General features: G+C 39.8%; 1 protein-coding gene across 1 annotated transcript in view; it reads left to right on the top strand.

The window, feature by feature from the left end:
- Nucleotides 1-21,407, top strand: part of LOC122808713 (complement C1r subcomponent-like) — a 365,688-nt gene that overhangs the window by 113,341 nt on the left and 230,940 nt on the right. Inside the window, exon 5 of the mRNA XM_044079702.1 lies at nucleotides 15,112-15,305. Coding sequence (XP_043935637.1) covers nucleotides 15,112-15,305 — 194 coding nt within the window. The remainder of the gene's footprint in view (nucleotides 1-15,111; nucleotides 15,306-21,407) is intronic.

The raw sequence follows: 21,407 nt of genomic DNA on the forward strand, positions 1-21,407 counted from the left end.
TTAATGGAAAGCTTTAAAGATAACAAGATTAGAGATGTTTGCCTTCCTTGGAGAAGAATTTTGTAATCAAGAGTGGAGACTCTTGTAGGAACACTGACATGAAAAAAAATGCAGTATACCAGAGTATAAATCACTGGTTGCCAGAACTGTCTGCAAGCTCTGGTCAAAGAAGGCTCTAAGGTTAACAGAGAGTAGGCGGATGACCTAGAAGTTGACCACAGAGAAGGTAGAAATGTTCAAGAAATTACTTGGGGCTCTAGCACCTCAGGAAGAAGAAGAAATAGGTGGAGTTGAAGAAGAATGGCAGCACCTCAAAACAACACGTGTGAGGACTGCACAACAGATACGTGGTTGAGGCAGGTATGGAAATAAAGTACCTCAGAAGAGCAGCTGGTGGAATGCAGAACTCCAGGAAATCATCAAAAGAAAGGAGTACTGGAAAAATGGGAGATAGAAAAGATAGATTAGGAAGGAATACTGATTTGCTAACAAAGAGGCTATGAGAGGAGTTGCAATAACAAGGCATCAAAGACATTCTACCAATATCTGGAAAGTGTCTCAGCAGATGGCATAAAGAAAATACATCATGTCGCAAGGCAAATACAGAAATATAAAGAAGACAGTCAGACACCCTTCGTAAGAGATGCCAACAACAAAGAGCTCACTAGTCCATAAGACATGAAAGAGACAGGGAAAGAGTATTTTCAGCAGCTTCTGAAAAAAGAAAACACCAAAACTGTACTGCCCCAGACACAGCCTACAATGAAATTAGTAAGGACAGCACTAAGACAATGAAGTCAAGGAATGCAATGGGCTCAGATGAGATCACAGCAGATGTTGGGTAAGATAGGGGAGACATAGCTTCTGAGGGTACTCATAGCAGTATGGAAAGAAAGGCGTATCCCAGATGACTGGAAAATAAGCATACTTGTGCCAGTGTTCAAGAACCAAGGGGGCATTCACAACTGTGGGCTATGCAGAGGTAACATACTCCTGTCTCACTACATGAAAGTTCTGGAGAGGATGACTGATAAATGAATACACAGAGAAGTAGAAAGTAAGATGGGAGATGAGCAGTTCAGATTCAGATCAGGATGCAGCACAACTGACCTGACATTTGCAGTGAGACAGATACTTGCGAAGAAGGTAGAGATGAGGAAAGAGTCCAACTGGGCATTCCTAGACCTAGAGAAAGTTTATGAAAAGGTCCCTATAAAGCTGATTTAGGCAGTCCTGTGGTTGTCTGAAGTCCCATAAACATTGGCAGGATATGTACAAGGACCCAATGACTCCAGTACAAACAGTGGTTAGTGTCAAAGAGGGATTCCCAGTGGGAATGGGTCTGCATCAGGGTTCAGCTCTGAGCCAAATGCTGTTCATACTGGTGATGGACTACATTAGGAAATAGGTCAGGGGGAGATAGAGCAACAAAATTACTGTATGCAGATGATGTGGCAATATAGGCAGACTCTGAGCAAGAACTTAAGCAAAGGATAGGGGAATGGAATGCAAAATTGAAGGCAGTTGGGATGAAAGTGAGTACAGATGTAGGGGTTGGGAGGATGGCCTAATGGTTAAGGTGTTTGCCTTGCAAACACAAGGTACAGGGTTTGAATCTCACAGGGGATAATTGGCTGGGCATAAAATGGCTCACAAGGGCAGTTAGCCTAGTACTAACCTATGAACCTATGATAAGATTGTTGTAGTGTCAGCAAATGGGGGAAATCAGAAGAAGCTGACATTTAAGATAAAAGAGAATACAGTGGAACAGTTTAACAGCTTCAGGTACGTGGGATGGTGGCTGAAGAGAAGGAAAGTGAGAATGAGGAAGTCAAAGCTGGAATCAATGGAGCTGCAGCCTGCTGGTACAGAGTGTCAGGGGTAATATATGACAGAAGAATGCCAACCAAGCTGAAAAGTAAGGTGTACACAATATTGGTGTGACGAGTACTACTGTATAGTATAGAAACCTCAGCAGTAAAGGCAGAGCAGTTCTGGATGCTAGACATGATGGAAGTGAAGTGCCTGAGGTGGGTGGCAGTATGTACACTGTGGGACAGATGAAGAAATGAGGACTTAAGAGCAAAAGTCAAAGTAGCTCCACTGGCAGAAAAGGCCAAAGAGGAAACATGTGCATAAAAGCAGAAGACAATCTGGTGAAGAAGATTTGGGACAGACAGGAAGAAGGAAACAACGGCGCCCAGCACAGAGAAGGATGTATTGTGTGACGAAAAACCTGCGACAGTCAGGCATGAGTTTTGAGGAAGGTAGGAGAGAGGCACTGAATAGAGAGATGGTGACAGTTGATATGAGACCCCTGACTCATGTAGAAAATAGGGAAAAGGGGGTTTGGTGTACAAAACTAAAAGTTTATTAAAATCATGGTCAGCTAGAACTGGATCTGAACAAAAGAGAGAGTTGTCAGGTGGATAAAAACCTCACCTGCTACTTCTGCATTGATTTTTATCAGAAGGGCAACTTCCTTTTTGTGAGGTCTGTCAGAGGACAAGCTATGGTAGTAAAGGTGGGTACAAACTTTATGTAGTAGAATTCTATTCCACTTGTTATTTGGTGCTGAATATATGCCAGATCTTGATGGTATCTGTTTTGTCTGTTTGTGTCTAATTAGCTTTCTCCCAGTCACATATTCTGAGTTTTTGACTTCTGTTTTACAATATTTTCTTTTGACACCATTACCAGTAAATCTTGCCTGTTGTAAAGGGTCCAGTACAACTTGTATTTTGGCTAAATGCAACTCCCACTTTTCTGAATAGATTATCATGTTATTGAGGTACACACTTGAGTACCTGATATGAGATTTCAGAGCTTTACCCATGATCCTTTGAAAAGTGTCAGGACCTCTATGAAGCCCAATGTATAAGAAAGTAGAATGAAAAACAGATTTCCTGGTGGAAAACAATGTCATCTCTTTGGCTTTAGGATTGAGTGGCTATCAGAGCTGCTTGATCAACATTAGAGTGGTTGGAACCTATAGTTTACTTAGCCTACCTAAGACTTCATGCACTGGACATAATAAATGTCAAACCTAGATATCTCATTTAGTTTCCAGAAATCATTACAAGATGTTATGGAACCATCCAGATTAGGGATTAATACAATCAGATTAGGGATTAATAAAATCAGATTATTTTCTTTTCTTTGGGGCTCTCCAATAACTAACAGTTTAAGCATTTTTATAACTTCTCTATTTTCAGTTTTTCTGTGGGACTCTAGTATCTTATATGGATTTAAATTAAATTCTTCCTGGCACAGTTTCAGTATGATGCTAGGGTAGCTCAGAAAAGATCTCATTATTTCTCTGTATAATCTTTTGTGCTTCTTTCTTTTGGGATTTAGACAGTGTTTCATTTGCCTAAACAGCAGGAAAAATTCTGTGGCACCATAGCTATGGTACCCATGTCGGATTCCATGCAGCTCACAGCAGTCTGCGTCCTTTTGAGGTTTTAACACATTTCTCTTACATCTTTTCTCATTTTCTGTTCATATTTTGTCTTACTTTACATTTCATTTTTGTCTGTTTTTCTAACAATTTACAGGGTTCTTGAATCTCAATAGGAATTACTTTCAGTAGGGGGAAATAACACAATGATTATGCGCCCAATTTTAAACCCAAGTCTGGCATTTTTATTTTGAATCTTGTTGCATCTCTTGTGCCATTTACAAGTGTTCCTTAACTATTACCAAAAATTTTTAATTTCAACCTTTCTTGTAAGTTTCCACAGAGCAGAAGTGTAGCTAGGGTGGGGCAAAGGGAGTAGTGGTCCTAGGTACAGGGTGTTAGGGGGTGTGATAAGTTACTGCATATTGGTTGCTTGTTTATTCATTTCTGTAAAAGCATTTATGAATGCCAGAATGTAAATTCTGCTTTTGTGGTCAGGACTGAAGTGAATCACTTGCTTTAGTGCTTTTTGTGTGATATAACTTGTAGAAAATGTCTGCTACAAAAGAGGTGACCAGTTTTATATAGTCTTTCAAAGTAGAAGACCATTTTTCTCCTCAAGTTAAGAAACATACCATCAGAACTCGTACTTACTTAAGAATCTGCTGATAGGCATCTGGAAGGGAAAAGGAATGTTTTTGCTCCTTGGCTTAAAGTTGAGGGTCATCAGATGAGGGATCAGTAATGGGCACCACACTAGCTAGATTATTATATTTTAAATGGGGTTTTCTCCTTCCTCCAAGTCTCCTTTGCTATGCCCAGCAAGTCTTGGGGAAGAAATCCTTTTAAAGCTTGGGGTACTTCTCTCACAGCAAAAAGGAAGTAGGGATATAACTCATCCCATTTCTTACCATTTTTTTCTGTGACCTTCTTTACCATATATTTCACAGTTTTATTAAATCCTTCTGTTAACCCGTGAGTCTGAGGGTGATATGCTAAAGTTTTTAACTGTCTTGCTTTAAAGCACTGGTAGATCTGGTACAATACCATGGACATACATGAGGTTCCTTGGCCCGTTCAGTAATTTTGAGGATATTTACTCTGGTAAAAGAGTAATATTAGTTGTTTGGCTACTCACTTAGCATTGACTTTTGATATGGCTACTGCTTCAGGAAACTTAGTGGTATAATCAGCAATCACTAGAATATATTGTTACCATTAATAAAGTTTACCAGTAGACCTACAAGCTTTAAAACTATTCACTGGAAACAGTATTCAGTAGTATGGATAGGGTCTATATCATATGTTCGAAAGCTAAAAAGAGTGAACGCTCTTTTATCGACCCCAAAAAGCCAAAACCACTAAATATCGAAAACACGGAACAGAGATTTTTTTCCCAGGGAAAAAAAATCACTGGGCCGTTTTCAGGACTTTGTCATTTGTTCTACTGTGGTGCAATCTCGGAGTTGGTATATTTCAGTAGGGGTGTGTGGGGTGAAGCCCCCCACTTTATTTTGTGTTTAGATTTATTTATTTTTTTGCGGAACAGCGATTTTTATTTTCCCTTGGGAAAAAAATTGCTGTTCTGTGTCTTCGATATTTTGTGGTTTTGGCTTTTTTGGGGTCGATAAAAGAGCGTTAGCTCTTTTTAGCTTTCAGACATATGATATAGACCCGTATGCATAGGTATCAATGGACTTCTATACTTAAGACGAGGTTTTGTCTTTTGACATTCTGAGCAGGCCTGTCAGAAGTTATTTTTAATATCTGTAATTGCTCAACACCACTGATATCTAGTTTAAATTCTATCCTGTTGTCCTTCCTTAAATTTTCTCCCAAATTATGGCTAAAATCTAGGGTCATCACAAGTTTTCTAAAAGCTTTTGCAACTAACGGTTGGTGTAGTATTTCTTCTTTGTCTTTGTTTACGCTGTACAGCAATTCATTCTTTAACTCAAAATATATGCATGCAATAGGGCAAATCTGTTTATCTATGTCTCTTTCTGCTCTGGTTATCATTTTCAATGGCCTTGCTTTATGTATTGTTCACCCACTGTTCTTTCATACTTTTGTCATTGCTTGTTTGCAAGTTTGCCAAGACAGGAACACTTTTGTTAGTGTCCTGATGTGAAGTAAATAGTATAGATTCTTCAACTATGAATCGAGGTACATGTGATCCTTTTTCTTCTATTCGAGTACAAAAGGTAACTAATGTCAATGGCTTTCTTGTTCTTTTGATTTTTGCCATTTCCTTTAGTTATTCTTTGCTAACTTCAGTTTGTGTAATTTCCTACTGCTGAGTCCTGCTTCTGACTAGGCCTCTGCCTTGAACTGCAGTTGTCTTGACCAATTACGACACAGTGCATGATAGAAATGTCTGTTCTTAAAACATGCTTATCAACAGACAGCACAAAGCTCAGCTCACTGATGTGATGGCAGCTGCAGTTATTAGTGACAAAAGTATGGTTTACAGACCCATTCTTGAAAGACTTAGGATTCTCTATGAAGAAACACTGCGATGTTTAAGTTAGGACCTTTGACTCCTTCATTACAACTTTTTCAGTGCACATGGGACACATTTGTAAAATTATAAAATCCATCTTGAAAAAAGTTATGCCCTTGAACCTCATGCAAACCTTAGGTTTTGAACCAAAAACGTTTTGTATAGGACATGTAAAATTGAGACCATAATAGGGAGTTCATTAGATATTTCTATCATTCTCAATGGAAAATGTTCAAATGTGGGATGTGTAGGCAATGTATGGATAATTATTACACAACAAATGAAATGCCTTAGTTAAAAACTATGAAAGAACAATCTCTTGTCCAGGTAGATGCAACTGCAACACCAGAGCAGAAGTATACCTAGCACAGTGACTTTCCTGTGCAGCATATAATGTTGGGAAAACAGAGCTTTCACAGTTTGTGTTTTTTGCTATTAAAAAGTAATATCTCTGAAAGGGGAGGTACCTGGAAATGCAGACTTGAATGACAATGCTAACTACATGACTGAGTCTTATAGCTTTTAAAGTGATGTTAAAAATGTTTTTAACAGTTTGGATAATGTCCATTTGTTGCTGTGGACAAAGATGCATTTTTTGGAATAAAACATATTTTCTTGTGTAGACAAGTGGAGGAATTACTTTTCTTCTTAGCTATTGTTACTTAGCTATTTGCTGTTGTTACTTAGCTGTTTGTTGTTGTTTTGCTGTTGCTGAGCTGTGGTGACAGGTTGCTGATGTCTGCATGCATACACTGATCGGCTACTGCCAGACAGATGATTATAGCAATAACCCACGCCTGGGTGTGGGTAATGCTGGATTTACCCACAGTTGGTGTGGTTTGGTCACGGGGCGGCCGGTGGCCAAACAAAGCCAACCGTGGGTAAATCCAGCATTACCCACACCCAGAAGTGGGTTATTGCTATTATACAATGACATTATTTAAGAAAAAAAAATAATTACTTTTCTTAAATAATGGCATTGTATAATGCCTCCTTGCTGCCCTTCCACAGCTGTCTGGTATTCTGCGGCAGTTCTGATGTACTGCGCATGCATATGCCCATGCAGTACATCAGAGCTGTGGGCAAAAGCAACAGAGAAAGCAAGATCTCTGTTGCTTTTTACAAACTGTTTCGCTATGTTAAATGGGTTTAACATAGCGAGATAGATTTAAAAAAAGCAAAGGAGAATCTCCGTTGCTTTTTTTAAAGCTGTCTCGCTATGTTAAACTCATTTAACATAGCGAGACAGTTTTTAAAAAAGCAACGGAGAAAGCAAGATCTCCGTTGCTTTTTAAAAACTGTCTCTCTATGTTAAAGGAGTTTAACATAGCGAGACAGCTTTAAAAAAAGCAACGGAGATCCGTTGCTTTTTTAAAGTTGTCTCGCTATGTTAAACTCCTTTAACATAGCGAGACAGTGTGAAGCAATGGAGATCTTGCGTTTTCCGTTGCTGTAAAAAAAGAGTTATAGTAATGGAAAAAGTCCGGGCGACCAGACCTTTTTACATTACTATAACTCTGACTTACAACGTGCACGCTGACCAATCAGCGTGTACATTTTTGAATATTAATGGGGGGTTGTTGTATAATATACAATCTTCCGCAGCCAATAGCCCTGGTTAACTATAGCGCACTCACTTTCACTTCTTCACTACCTAATAATACCGCATTTTTCGTCATCACTGCCGTTTCCCCTCTGTTGCAAACATAACATTTCCAAACTCATTACCTCAACATTGCAGTCCTTTTCATACCCATTACTCTACCTATTTTCCTCCTCCCACCAAAGCACAGCCACTTTTTTCTCTCTAGATGAATACCCCTCTACCCTCAAATCACTGCACTTAACACATTTCTTCTTGTATACATAAGTGCCAGCTTCCCACCTCTATATATCTCTACCCAGATATCTTATCAAATTTGCACCAATTATATTTATATTATGTCTTATATCTAATAACGAATCTAACTTATGACCTTCATCCACTGACATTCAACAAACCAACTATCACCCAATCTGTTTCTATTGTACCCTCCATAATGTCAAAAGTATCAGGAGCAGGCTAGATAATACAATCTTATTCTTTCATATACCTCCCCCAAATAACTGCAATCACACAGTCCTGGCTCAAAAATGACCTCCCGAATATCAAACATTTTTTCCTTGAATATAATGACTTACTTGATACCAGACCCAGTGAAAAACCTGGTCGTGGAAACTACTTCTGTACAAATCCCCCATTAACATCAGCATAATTGCCCAAGCAAATACTAACTCTGATTCTAAGTTCAGATGATTACTAATAAAAAATCTTAACAAAAATAACAACACACTTTATATTGCCATAGCTTAACTCACTCCGTCATTCCTGTTCTAAAAATTACAGTAACTCATTCATAGCATAATCTCTTCATAAAACATAAATAAGAACTTACTTATTATCAGGACTTCAATCTTAAACTATTAGAGCCATCCACAAATGACGTTACTGAATTACTAGCAGATCCAGACCTCATCTAACTCATTAGGGAGCCAACTCAGTCTAACCTTATCTCAAATCACAACTCACTCTTTGACTTCCTAGTAAACAGCCATTCCTCCAGCATTTCAACCATTACTATCCTTGTCCCCGCTTTCAGTGACCACTGCCCCATTACCATCAATATGCACTTATCCATAAAATACACCCCCCTCAGAATTTTCTACAGACACAAGTCCCAAAATAACATCACCCCTTAGAGTTGACACAGTAGTCAGGGACTTAGGGACACACATAGGCAGTAATCCAGCCTTTGAACATCACATGTCTACAGTAGTGAGTAAGTAAAATGTCCTATGCAGACTGCCTCAAGGCCTTATCCCTGTATTCTGTTACCTACAGACTGTTGAGGGGAGATCTATGCCTGGCATACAGGGCTTTGTCAGAACCCACTCTGATGGAACTTCTGTATATCCACAAAACAAACAGCAGCAGAATTACCCATTCTAAAGACTTAAACCTTGCCTGTGATATAGATAGGGCCTGCTGGAGAGACAGGCACATATCCCAGAGACCACCCTGTCTCTGGAACCAATTCCCCATCCATGTAAAACAGAGTTTTTTCCTAACCTAATTCAAGTTAAACTTGGACAATTGGATGGAGAACAGCAAATCCATCCCTGGTTTGGTATTTATGTCTCTAATGGACACAGGCAACCTGTAAATGGTACTTCTCCCAGCTCCCTGCTTGGAAGTGTTTCATTTCCCAATCCCCTACTTAAACTTATCAATGGCATCAGAACTTGTCAGAGATTTGGGATGCATAGCTAGGCTTAAAAAGGCCCTTGTGTTCATTAGCCTAGTAAACATCTATGAACCTAAGTAGTAGAAATCCTAGCTTAGCTCATTATAAGGCTTCCTCATTGGCTAAGCTTCTGGTGTCATTTTAAGGGGATCTAGTATCTGTCTGCCCGGGATGACATAGTTGACAGACCACTATGCTTTGCCAGAGATGGCCTGCACCTGTCTCTCCAGGGATTCCGGACACTGGCTAAGGCTCTTGCCATCCCTATAGTGCCTTTTTTAGGCAAGGTTCAAATGACAAATTCACCACCGTAACAGGAACAAGCAAGCAAAAACTGAGGGTAATGCTGCTCAATGCTAGAAGTCTAAACCTCAAAATGCACTCACTCGAGGCACTCCTTAAAATGGAGAACATCGATATCGGTGCAGTGACTGAGACCTGGTTCAAGGCTCCAGGCTCTACCTAGATAATACAATCTTATTCTTTCTGGCACTACCAGGCTATAACTCATACCACACTTTTTGGCCATGTAACCTGGACCGTTGCACCAAAGGTGAAGGTGTATCCATATTCATTAAGGATATCCACACCTCCAGGCTAGCTGCTCAGCATAATGCATTCAAGGTTATCCAAGTGCAACTAATTCTGGGCAAAACTGCAACCCAAATTGTAGCTTGCTACAGATCCCCCACCATGCCACAGGATCCCCACTCCTGTTTTCTTGATATACTGGAAATAATAGGGTTCAACCAAACACCCTAATAATAGGTGATTTCAACTACTCCACCATTAACTGGGAAAACTACTCATGTACCAACCCCTTCGCTCAATGTTTTCTGAAATTCATAAATTCCGATGCCCTGGATCAACTTATCCACACACCCACCAGGGGCAACGATATCTTAGACCTAGTCATTACCAACATGAGTGACCAATGTTCCACACCTGAAGTCAACTCCTCGTTGGGCCAATCCGACCATAAGCTAATCATCCTAGATATCCACATCCCACCCCCACCCCCCATTAAGGAAACCATGATAAAACATTTCTCCAAAGCCAACTTCATGCTTCTTAAGACAGACGTGGTGAACTTCATGACAGCCATGCAGATGGACAATACAGTTACGACTGCTGAATCCTACACAAATGCACTCTCTAAGCATTTACACGAGTGCATGGATCGTGCTATCCCAAACAGAACCAAGATGCTATCCTCCAAAAAAGGAAGCCAATCTGGTGGGCCCCTGCCATAAACAAACTGTACAACAGAAGGAAGAAACTGTTGCAAAATAGAGTAAAATCCCATGAGTGGAGGAGCTCCCTGGTCAACCTCAGTAAGAAGCTTAGATCCCTTATAAGATCCTCCAAAGCTAGCTATGAAAACAAAATTGCCACTGATTCTAAGGACAACCACAAAGCATTCTATAGCTATGTCAAGAATCTCAATGGCAACACCCAGATCTGCTCTGAGTTACAGCACAATGGCACAATGATTACAGAACCAACTGATATTGCCAACATCCTGGCAGATAGGTTCAATGCTGACTTTACCCCCTCTCACCCTCTAAAGGGCTAATATCTATACAGGAAGAATGCAGAGTTTATGTAATCACAACTACACAGGTAAAAGCTGCACTCTCTAAAGCCAAATACACAGCATCCATAGGACTGCACAACATCCCAGGCTGCATTTTACATGAACTTCAAAACAAACTGGCTCCCCACCTAAGCATCATGTTCAATCATAACCTCACATCAGGCTTTGTGCTCATTGAATGGCACACAGCAACAGTTATCCCACTCCACAAAGGGGGAGCCACCACTGATCCTGAGAACTATCGCCTATTAGCCTGATGATCCTGGTCTGCAAGGTCATGGAATGTATCACCACGGAACTCATAAACAAAGACATTGGTAACCTCCAAACTCTGGACCCCATCTAGTTCAGGTTTGTGAAAGGCTGATCATGCCTCCTGCACCTGATCGACTTCTTTGAGGCGGTCACCAAAGCCGTAGACGAAGGTAAGGTGGTTCACGCAGCCTATCTTGACCTAGCCAAGGCTTTCGATACCATCCCCCATTTTGGAATTATAGTTAAACTCACTAAACTAGTTATAAATACCAACATCACAAGATGAGTTGCCAACTGGCTCACTGACAGAACCCACACTGTAAAAGTTGCAGACTCCAAATCTGACTTCAAACCAGTGACAAGTGGAGTACCACAGGGTTCAGTCCTGGGACCTCTCCTATCTACTTCTCTGAAGTACAGGCTAATACAGAAGGCCTCTGGCTAACGAAGTCTGCAGATGACTGCAAACTAGGAGCCATAGTCGAGTCCCCAAATGATGTGGGCATCCTACAGAAGGTCTCACTGAGACAAATGCTTGGTGTCAGAGCCATGGCCTCAAGCTCAATGCCAAAAAGTGCATTGTCATCCCCTTTGGTAAAAACTCTGTACCCATGAACTACCATATAGGCAGCAGTCTACTTAACACTGAATGTGTGATAAGATACCTTGGGACCCTGGTGGACAAGTAGTCTCTACTTTGATAATCACATCACCACAGTAGTCAGGAAGTCTTTCTATGTGGCACACCTCATCACAAAAGGGTTCTCATCCAGGAAAAAAAGAGGTCTTTGTTCCCCTCTCCTTGACACTCATTAGACCCATTATAGAGTACAATGCCCCTTTTGGAATTACCTCATAAGACATCTGCAGCAGCTGGAAAGGCCACATAAGTACCTCACAAAGAGGATTACTGGCTTCAAACAGATGCCCTACATTGACCGTCTCAAAAAACTCCAGCTTTACTCTGTAGCATATCACCTACTCCAAGGTGATCTCTGCCTAACATATAAAGCTATGTCAAACCCAGAGCCGCTGGACATGCTACACCTAAAGAAATCCTAATCCCCCCAAGCTACACATTCTATGGACCTAAACCTTGTCACCACAATAAACAGGACATGCTGGAGGGATAGATTCCTGTCCCAGAGACGTCCTATACTCTGGAGCAAGCTACCAATCTATATCAAGCAAAGTTCCTCATTAGCACTCTTCAAGAAAAATCTTGATGAGTGGATGGGAAATAGGAAATACACCCCGGGGATCACTTCTATGGCTCTGCTCAACAGTGGCACAGGAAAATAACTTTCTTGGGTGGCGTAAGCCAGGGAACCTTGTTGGCTAGGCTTACTTAGGCCCTTGGGCCGATAGCCTAGTACCTACCTATGAACCTATGAACCTATAATAATAGTAAAGTCACTAGGCCATGAATAAACATATCACTAAATAAAGATGATCACCTTATCAGATCAAGAAGCATTACTCTATGAACTTTGAAATTTCATTTATCAGTTTGGATACTTATTAGGATATATTATCCAGTTAAAGCTTTCATTTAAATACAAATTCCTCACTTCACCATCACTAATAATTTCTTCATTCAGATTCACCTGAACTATCACTGATCCTACTTCCTCAGGCATCTTACCCTATTATGATCACTACCGAGTAAGAAGTGGTGGCTATACATAATAACTCAACACTGAGATTCTTTTATGAGATTAGGCTTATCTTCCTTAGCATTTGATTAGAAACATTATAATAGAGTAAGAATGACACCCATTTCCTGACTGCCACATATTTTTCATGCTACCTCTGTACATCATCCTCCCACTACATCTCATAAAATAACTTCCTTTTAAAATTCTTATAGTGCTCTTCCAAGTTGCTGCATTAACTTGTCACACCAGTTCACCTCCTCCAGTAGCAGAGTGTTGGGTCTTGATTTTTGCTATTCATATGTTTCAGCCTCCATAATTGCATATATTTTGTATTAGACTGCGAAGAATTGCATGTACCCTGTTTTCCTCTGCCAGCATCCACTTTCATTCACAGCCCCCGACCCTGATCACTAGTGATATGCTGAATGTCTTTAATTAGTTTTGTTTGCAATCTCTTTCTCTTCCTAAAGTGTCTTTACATATGTTTCCTTAGCTCCCTATTGGAAAGTCAGCATTTGAAATACTGACTGCTGAAAAGTTGAAAAAGAAAGACCAAAAACACAGGAGAAAATCAAATCTCAAAAATCACTCTTTTCCTTAAGATATCTTTTTGTGGAGGGGCAGCCCTCAAACCCCACAAACCTATATATACCAACTCTAAGATTGCTATATCTCAGATAAAAGGGAATATTCCTAGAAATGGCATCTTGGACTTAGTATATGTAAGTCCATTCTTTCGGGCATTCAGTCTTTGCATTTTAGGACTTGACCAAGCGCGTCCCAACATTTCAGATGGTTACCATTTCATAATGTACATAATTCACGTTCAGCTCAAACATCGATTATTTATATTATTCTGAATTTGTCAGACAAATAACTTCTTGTCAGATTCTCTTCACCATGCCAAGCTTCTGACAGTTGGAAACTTAGAAAATTCTCTGGTTTGAAAAGATGCCATTATGTTTATTTGGACAATCCCAGTTAATGAATGCTGATTGATAAATAAACAAATAACTAACCATGTGTCAGAAGAACAATTAACTGCTACCAGCTACTTCCATAAAATCTAGGTTGTCTTTCCTACATGTTATCATAATTAACATAACCGATTTTTAACACTAGCTGTGCATCCCAGATCTCAAGAAAAATACATGCTAAGATTAAATAAGAAGTACCTCAATCCCTTGAAAAATGATATGTTATAAAATCTAAGATACTTCATAACCTTACTGCAGGATTCATGTCATGAAGCACCACAGATATTCAATGTCTTTCATTAACATCTGCTATACACAGCAAGTTGATGCTTTCTTTTCTATAGAGTAGTACATCCTCAACTCAGAGGAGGAGCTCTGCTCAGAAATTGTTTCCATAAATCTTTTCTTACACCCACTAAACATTAAAGACATTTCAGTCATCTTCTTCCTCCTGCTGGGAATTTAAAGCAGATTCTCCAGTCTACCCTCACCTACATCAGAACACATTTATAGTGAAAATCTAGGATTACCAACCTTTTAGCAACAAATTTAAAAGGTATTTAAGAACATTTGAAGGAAATCATTTTACTATACTTTATGTTTACTTACTCTAAAGAAAACCTGAAGATGTTTTGGATTTCTCTTTTTTAACACTTTGTCTCTCTTGCCTGCAGTCATCAACCCTCTCCAACCCAATCAGTCAATTCACTCCCCATCAACAGGGTGAGAGTCAACTGGGAGTGGTCATCACTGAGGCAGCCAATGGGGTGGGTCATGCATTAATACGTATGCCCTACCTCACTGTATATGTTTAGGTACACTAAAGAAGGATGTTGTGTACAATAGGTTGATGGTACTAGGAGTCTTTTGCTTCCACAAGGGATATGTAGGAATGCTCCACAATTCTCTTTTTCTGGCTTGTCTGCACGCAAGTCCTCTCACAATGAGGTACAGTTCAAACCTCTGAATCTAAGGCTAACTTTTTACCTCTGGCTGTGAGGTCATATTACATGAGCTAAAATGGTGCATTGTGTTTGGTCTTTTGTGAGGAAGAAAATATAAATATAAGTATGAGAAATAAAATTTATTGTTGGCGTATCAATGTCAATTTTTCTGATGCGAAAGCATTAAAGAAAACCTAACTGTAGTTAGATTATTACTGTACCTTATTTGTCTTCAGAATATGAATGCCTCATATGATATCTAACAAATTTTCATGTTGCAGTTTAATTTGCCTTCTATGTGTTATAATGTCATTTAAATACACCACAACATTAAAATAATTTATTCTGATTGTAACTCAATGTCTGGCTCTTTAGCTTTTATGTAGTAAAAAGTGCAATTAAACATGAAAACATCTCAGTGAAGTCTACATTTTGGTTACAGTTAAATATATTGAATCATACTTCATTATTTCATCTTACTCTGTTTAATTAGTTGACTGCAGCAATGAAATCTATACCAAATCATCTGGAGTCATAACCAGCCCAGACTACCCAAGGCCATACCCTGCTGACTTGAACTGTACATACAGAATTGTCCTGCAGGAGGGACAGGGTATAATCATTGACTTTGAGGATATGGACATAGATAGTCATCCAGAAGTGGATTGTCCCTATGACACATTAAAGGTAATTATTTAAAATATGCTGTAAATCATAACAAACATATCATAGCTTACTTATAGAGATAGAAATTGCAAATCATTGGATTTTAAATACGGAATATTAATAATCTGTACATATATTATTTTTTATCATAATTATACTATCCATGTGCTAATGCATACTTTGCATATGAAAGAATAATCTGTTTGGCAGGATATCATTTCTTCTTTTACAGATGACTAACATCTGGGGTAGTTAATATTTCCTTCTGAAACAACAGCAGATAAAAAGAGAGGATTTTGAACATTTTTATTTTTAAACATTGCAACACTAAAGATTTAACAAGTAACCTAAGCTTATCCTTACAAATGAACTTTTTCTGAGACACTGTGATTCTGGAATTGTCATACAATGAAAAGGAAGAATGGAACAATTAGAGGTCATTGGATTGCCATGCAGTTATTGTTTAAGGTTCATAGGTTCATAGGTTCATAGGTTCATACTAGGCTATCTGCCCTAGGGCATTTATAAGCCTAGCCAGAGTGTGCTTGGCTTTCGCCACCCATGTTAAATTAATTTTGCTATGCCTTTTTTTGAGGTTAGTATACTGTGCCTCTGTCTAACAGTGACACAGAAGTGATAGCCGGGGTAAACCTACGATCTCCCATCCACTCATCAAGATTCCTCTTGAAGAGAGTCAATGTGGGACTCTGCCTAACCTGGACTGGGATTTTATTCCAGAGTGAAGGGAGCCTCTGGGTTATGAATCTGTCCTTCCAGCATGTCCTATTTATTTCAGTGCTGAGGTTCAAGTCTCTCAAGCGTGTAGCTCGATGGGATTTGGATTTTCTGAGGTGCAGCATGTCCATTAATTCCGGGTTGGACATGGCTTTATACGTCAGGCACAGATCGCCTCTGAGCAGGCGGTATGCCACTGAGCAGAGCTGGAGTTTCTTTAACCGGGCAGCATATGGCATCTGTTTGAGCCCTTTGATCCTCTTGGTGAGGTACTTTTGGGGTCTTTCCAGTTGCTGCAGGTGTCTGGTAAGTTACATCCCAAAAGGGGCATTGTACTCAATTATGGTCCTGATGAGGGATGAGTAAAGAGGCACGATGACCTCCCCTGATCTAGATGTGAATCCCTTCATGATTAGGTGGGCTATATAAAATGTTTTTCTAACCACTTTGGCCACGTGGTTGTCAAATGAGAGATTGCTATCAACTTGGGTCCCCAGGTCCCTAATGACTTCTTCTGTACTTAATGGATTACCACCTATGTGGTAATTTGTGGGCACTTTGTTTTGCCAAAGGGATGACTATATACTTTTGGTGTTTAGCTTGAGGCCATGGCTCTGGCACCAGTTGTCTGTTTCTATGAGGCCCTTTTGGAGGATGCTTGTGTCAGCTGGAGAGTTGATTATGGCACCCAGTTTGCAGTCATCTGCGAACTTGGTCAGCCACAGTCCTTCCGTGTTGGCCTGTACCACCGAGAAATATATACTGAACAAGAGAGGTCCCAGGACTGAGCCTTGTGGGACGCCACTTGTAACTGGTTTGGAGTCTGACATGGCTCCAGCAATTCTAACCATGTGGGTTCTGTCCTTGAGCCAGTTTGCAACCCAACTAGTGACATAGGGGTTTATATTTAAGCTGGTGAGCTTATCTATAATGCCCGAGTGGGGTATTGTATCGAAGGCTTTTGCGAGGTCCAGGTAGGCTGTGTGGACCACCTTCCCCTCGTCAATGGCCTTGGTGACTGTTTCAAAGAAATCAACCAGGTTTAAGAGGTAGGATCTGCCCTTAACAAAGCCAAACTGGGTAGGATCCAGGGTCTGTAGGTCCCCAATATCTTTATTTATGAGGTCCATGATGATCCTTTCCATAGCTTTGCAGACCAAGCTAGTCAGGCTTATGGGGCGATAGTTTCCAGGATCCGTTGAGGCACCACCTTTGTGGAGAGGGACCACTGTTGCTATACACCACTCTTTGGGTACATATCCTGTAGTAAGGCTAAGTTTGAACAGTAGTTTTATGTTTGGGTTTAGCTCTTCTTGGAGTTCATGTAGGACGCAGCCCGGGACACCATCTTGTCCCATTGATGCTGTGTTTTTTGCTTTGGAGAGGGCGGCTCTTACCTGAGCATCTGAGATGTCAGGGGGGCAGTACTCTGTTGGGATATATATTTGCCCTTTTGGTGGGGAGGGGGGGGAGTTTGTACTGAACCTGTCAGCTAGGATGTTGGCAATGTCTGTGGGCTCGGTGTATTTTTTGTCATTTTGAACTAATTCTGAGCATGTCTGGAAATTCCCACCAGGGTTACTAACATAACTAAAGAAAGCCTTGTGATTATCCTTATTGTCCTGTGCAATTTTTCTCTCGAAGCTGGCCTTAGATGATTTTATGAGTGCCCATAGTTTTTTGCTAATACTGATCAGAGATGCCTTCCCTTTTTGGGATTTTCCTCTATCATGTAGTAGCTTCCTCCTTCTATTGTATAGTTTGTTTATGGCTGGGGTCTAACAGACAGGACGTCTGCCTTTGGAGGATTGGGTCTTGGTTTTATTTGGGATTGCATGATCCATGCATTCCTGAAGGTGTTCATAGAATGCGTTTATAAAGGATTCTGCAGTCTGGGCCATATTTTCCACAGGCCCGGGGGCTTTGAAGGATTCCGCCTCGGTTTTGAGGCATGTGAAATTTGCTTTAGAGAAGTTTTTCACTGTGGTTTTCTGGGCAGGGGGTGGGGTCGGGATGTGAATGTCCAGTGAGATTAGTTTATGGTCTGATCTTACCAGTGAGGGATACACTTCTGGTCTGGAGCATAGTGTCCCCATGTTGGTGATGATCAGGTCCAGTATGTTTTTCCCTCTTGTGGGAGTGGTAACAAGTTGTTCCATAGCATTTGAGTTTATAAATTCTAGGAACCTTTGGGCTAGGGTGTTGGAGCTAGAGTAATGCTCCCAGTCTATGTTTGGGTAGTTGAAGTCGCCCAATATAATGGTTTTGGAGAGACCTTCATATTTTCCAGTGTTCTCAGGAAGGCCGAGTGGGGTTCCTGTGTTTGGGAGGGTGGTCTGTAGCAGGCTATAAACTGGAAGGCAGTTTTACCCACTGTTAGTTGCACATGGATAGTCTCTGATGCTTCGTGCTGTGCCACCAACCTGGAGGTGTGGGTATCTTTGACGAATATTGATACTCCCCCTCCTTTTGTGGTTCGGTCCAAGTTTTGGGGCCGAAAAGCATGGTATGAGGTATAACCTGGTAGTGCTGGGGTGCTCTCGGGAGCCTTGAACCAGGTTTCTGTTACTGCACAGATATCGATGTTCTCCATGCTAAGGAGAGTTTCGAGTGCGTGTATCTTGAGTTTTAGACTTCTGGCGTTGAGTAGCATTACTCTTAGTTTCTTATCCCTTGTGTTACCTATGGAGGTGGGTTTGTCTTTTGAGCCTTGCCTAAAAAAGGCACTATGGGGGTAGCAAGATTCTGACACCCACCAATATTTGCTTTCCTTTTTACAGTTCTTGAAATTGCAGTTTTGCAGACACTGTGTATCTTATTTTCAGTGATATAGTGATGATAAATGTTTCCTGTCATCTGAGATTGAACAGTTTTCTAAAGGAAATGTTAGGTAGTCTGACTGTTTTGCAGCATTTACTTGTGAAAAAGAGCTGGTTGTGTTTGCTATTTCACTTATAATATTTTAATTTTATTTTAGTGCCATGTCCTCTTTATGCCATTGTACTATTAATCCCAAAATACAGAATGTTTCATAGACAGTATGCCTTTGCTTGCAACCATTGTTGTATCTCACTGATTACCGTTGGAGGTTTGAAATAATGCCTGTGAATCTATAATCTGTTTGCTGAATGCTGTAATTCAAGTTTTGTAAATTTGTCTCCTCCCACATCCAATCTGAAAATGAACATTACCATGCAGGGCTAATCCAGTCAACAAACTGTAATAAATAAAATAAGATTTCATTCATACCATACGTGCCATATTTGATTTATTTAGCAGCTTTCAAGAATACATTTTTAAACTAATCATACCTTACCAAATGATTCTGCTGTGGTATCATTCAGTCCCAGAAAAATGGTATCTGTATATATAATTCACCATTATTTTGCTGGGATACTCAGAATGAGAACAAGGACTTTATAGCTTATTTAGTGGTATGAAGGAAATTTAAATATTCAGTTATTAATATATCTTGAAGTGGTATGCATGATAAAGAAATGACGCAATTTAGAGGTATCATGATGCATGAGTCTGAAAGATGAATGTATTTTGTTTCAGTTCTAAAAATATATTTTATATTTACTATATTTGTAGAGGTATATCTATGAATGTGTGTGTGTGTGTGTGTGTGTGCATGTCTGTGTTGGGAGTGTTCCTGGTTTCTTTCGTCTTGATTAGTGGTATTGTTAAGAAAAGAGTTTTAATAACATAATGTGTAGAGCAGGAATTGGATTAAGTTTAGCACATGAGTAAGGTGGTGTGGGGGGGATTATTGCATTTTTACTAAACTAAGTATAGCATAATTATGTGTGAGAAATACTGGAGAGTGTCATAGATAAATGTGAACACACAGCAGGTAATTAGCAATGTTTTTCAGTACCAAAATTTTATAATTTACTAGTAATAAGTAATTTATGAAATGTAGGGGTTAGTATGAAATGTGGCCATTTTCTTAAATGTCTCTTAAATATAATAAGGCAGAAATGTCCTTCAAAATGGTATTACTGCTATTGTCTCACTTAATGGTTTCACTAAAATTAATTCTTTGGGATTTAATTATGTAATTTTTTGTGCAACTGAACGGGTAGGTAAGGATAATAGGCAGTGGTCTAGTTTTGGGAAAATTATAGTATACTAATTCGGTATATGTACCATACTATGTGAATATATTTTTATCTTGGATAATGACTTCTTCTTCTTTCAGCTTTTCTCAGTTAGCGGTCACCACAGCAGATCACTTGTCTGCTCATGATTGGTAGTGGAGTTTTACGGTACCAAGTTGCCAGCCCGGCACCCAACCTTCCATGGAAGGCACACACATGTATGCACTCACACCTAGGACCAATTTAGAGTATCCAATCCACCTACAGAATGTCTTTGGGATGTGGGAGGAAACCGGACCACCTGGAGGAAACTCACACGTCCACAGGGAGGACATGCAGACTCCGCACAGAAGGCACCCCAGCCGAGGATTTAACCAGAGAACCTCTTGCTGTGAGGTGGCAACGCTAATCGCTGCACCACTGTGGCCACCCATCTTGGATAATGACTATCGGTAATAATTAGTTTGGGGACTTGTGTCATAATACCTTTTTTGTCAATAATTTTTATTAAAAAAAATAAAAAATTTCCAGTAAATGCTGATTAACAACCATATTAGTTTCCCTTGACAGAGAAGCAGGTAAAGAAATGCATTAATCATAAAGGTGATTTTAGTCATAATGTGCCACTCTAGCAGGGGTACTTTTCCAGTTTTTATTTGTTTATTTTTTTTTAGAAAAGAAAAAGTTTCTTTAAAACATGCTGTCTGAATACAGGAAAAATAGAAGAGTAAGACAAACTGTGAGAAAAATGAATAAAAAAGTAATCTGGATGGTGTAGGTAGATGAGGATGGAGGACTGGGTGGTATGTGGGGGTGCTGTGGAGCCCTTATGCCTAGGGCAACAGTTGACCAAAGGCCAGCCCTGACAATGATAACAACAGAAATAAACAGATGATAATCTCAAACACTGTTGGACATTATAGACAATATTATTAACAAGACTAGAATACAAATACTGGCTAATGGATTCCAGACTGAAATATTGTCAACTGTATTGTTATTATTCATTGAGAGATTGTCGTTTAGTTATTAGTTTACAATCAGTTTGTTAACAAATGTTCTTTTTAATATAGCACAAACATCATCAATATGTTTAATAATCTGTGTACATTCCTAATGTGAATACAGTGAATTGATTGATTATATTGCACATACCTTGTATTGTTCAGTTACATGGAAGTGGGTAGTGCTAGTGAGACGTCTCTCTGCAGTCATCAAGGAAATTTGTAGTGCTGCTTTCTTTTGTGTGCATGTGTATTCTGTAAACAGAGGACTTTTGCCAGAT

This window comes from Protopterus annectens, chromosome 8.part0 (genome assembly GCF_019279795.1).
Source record: "Protopterus annectens isolate FY-2018-M chromosome 8.part0, PAN1.0, whole genome shotgun sequence".
In the NCBI taxonomy this organism is placed as follows: domain Eukaryota; kingdom Metazoa; phylum Chordata; order Ceratodontiformes; family Protopteridae; genus Protopterus; species Protopterus annectens.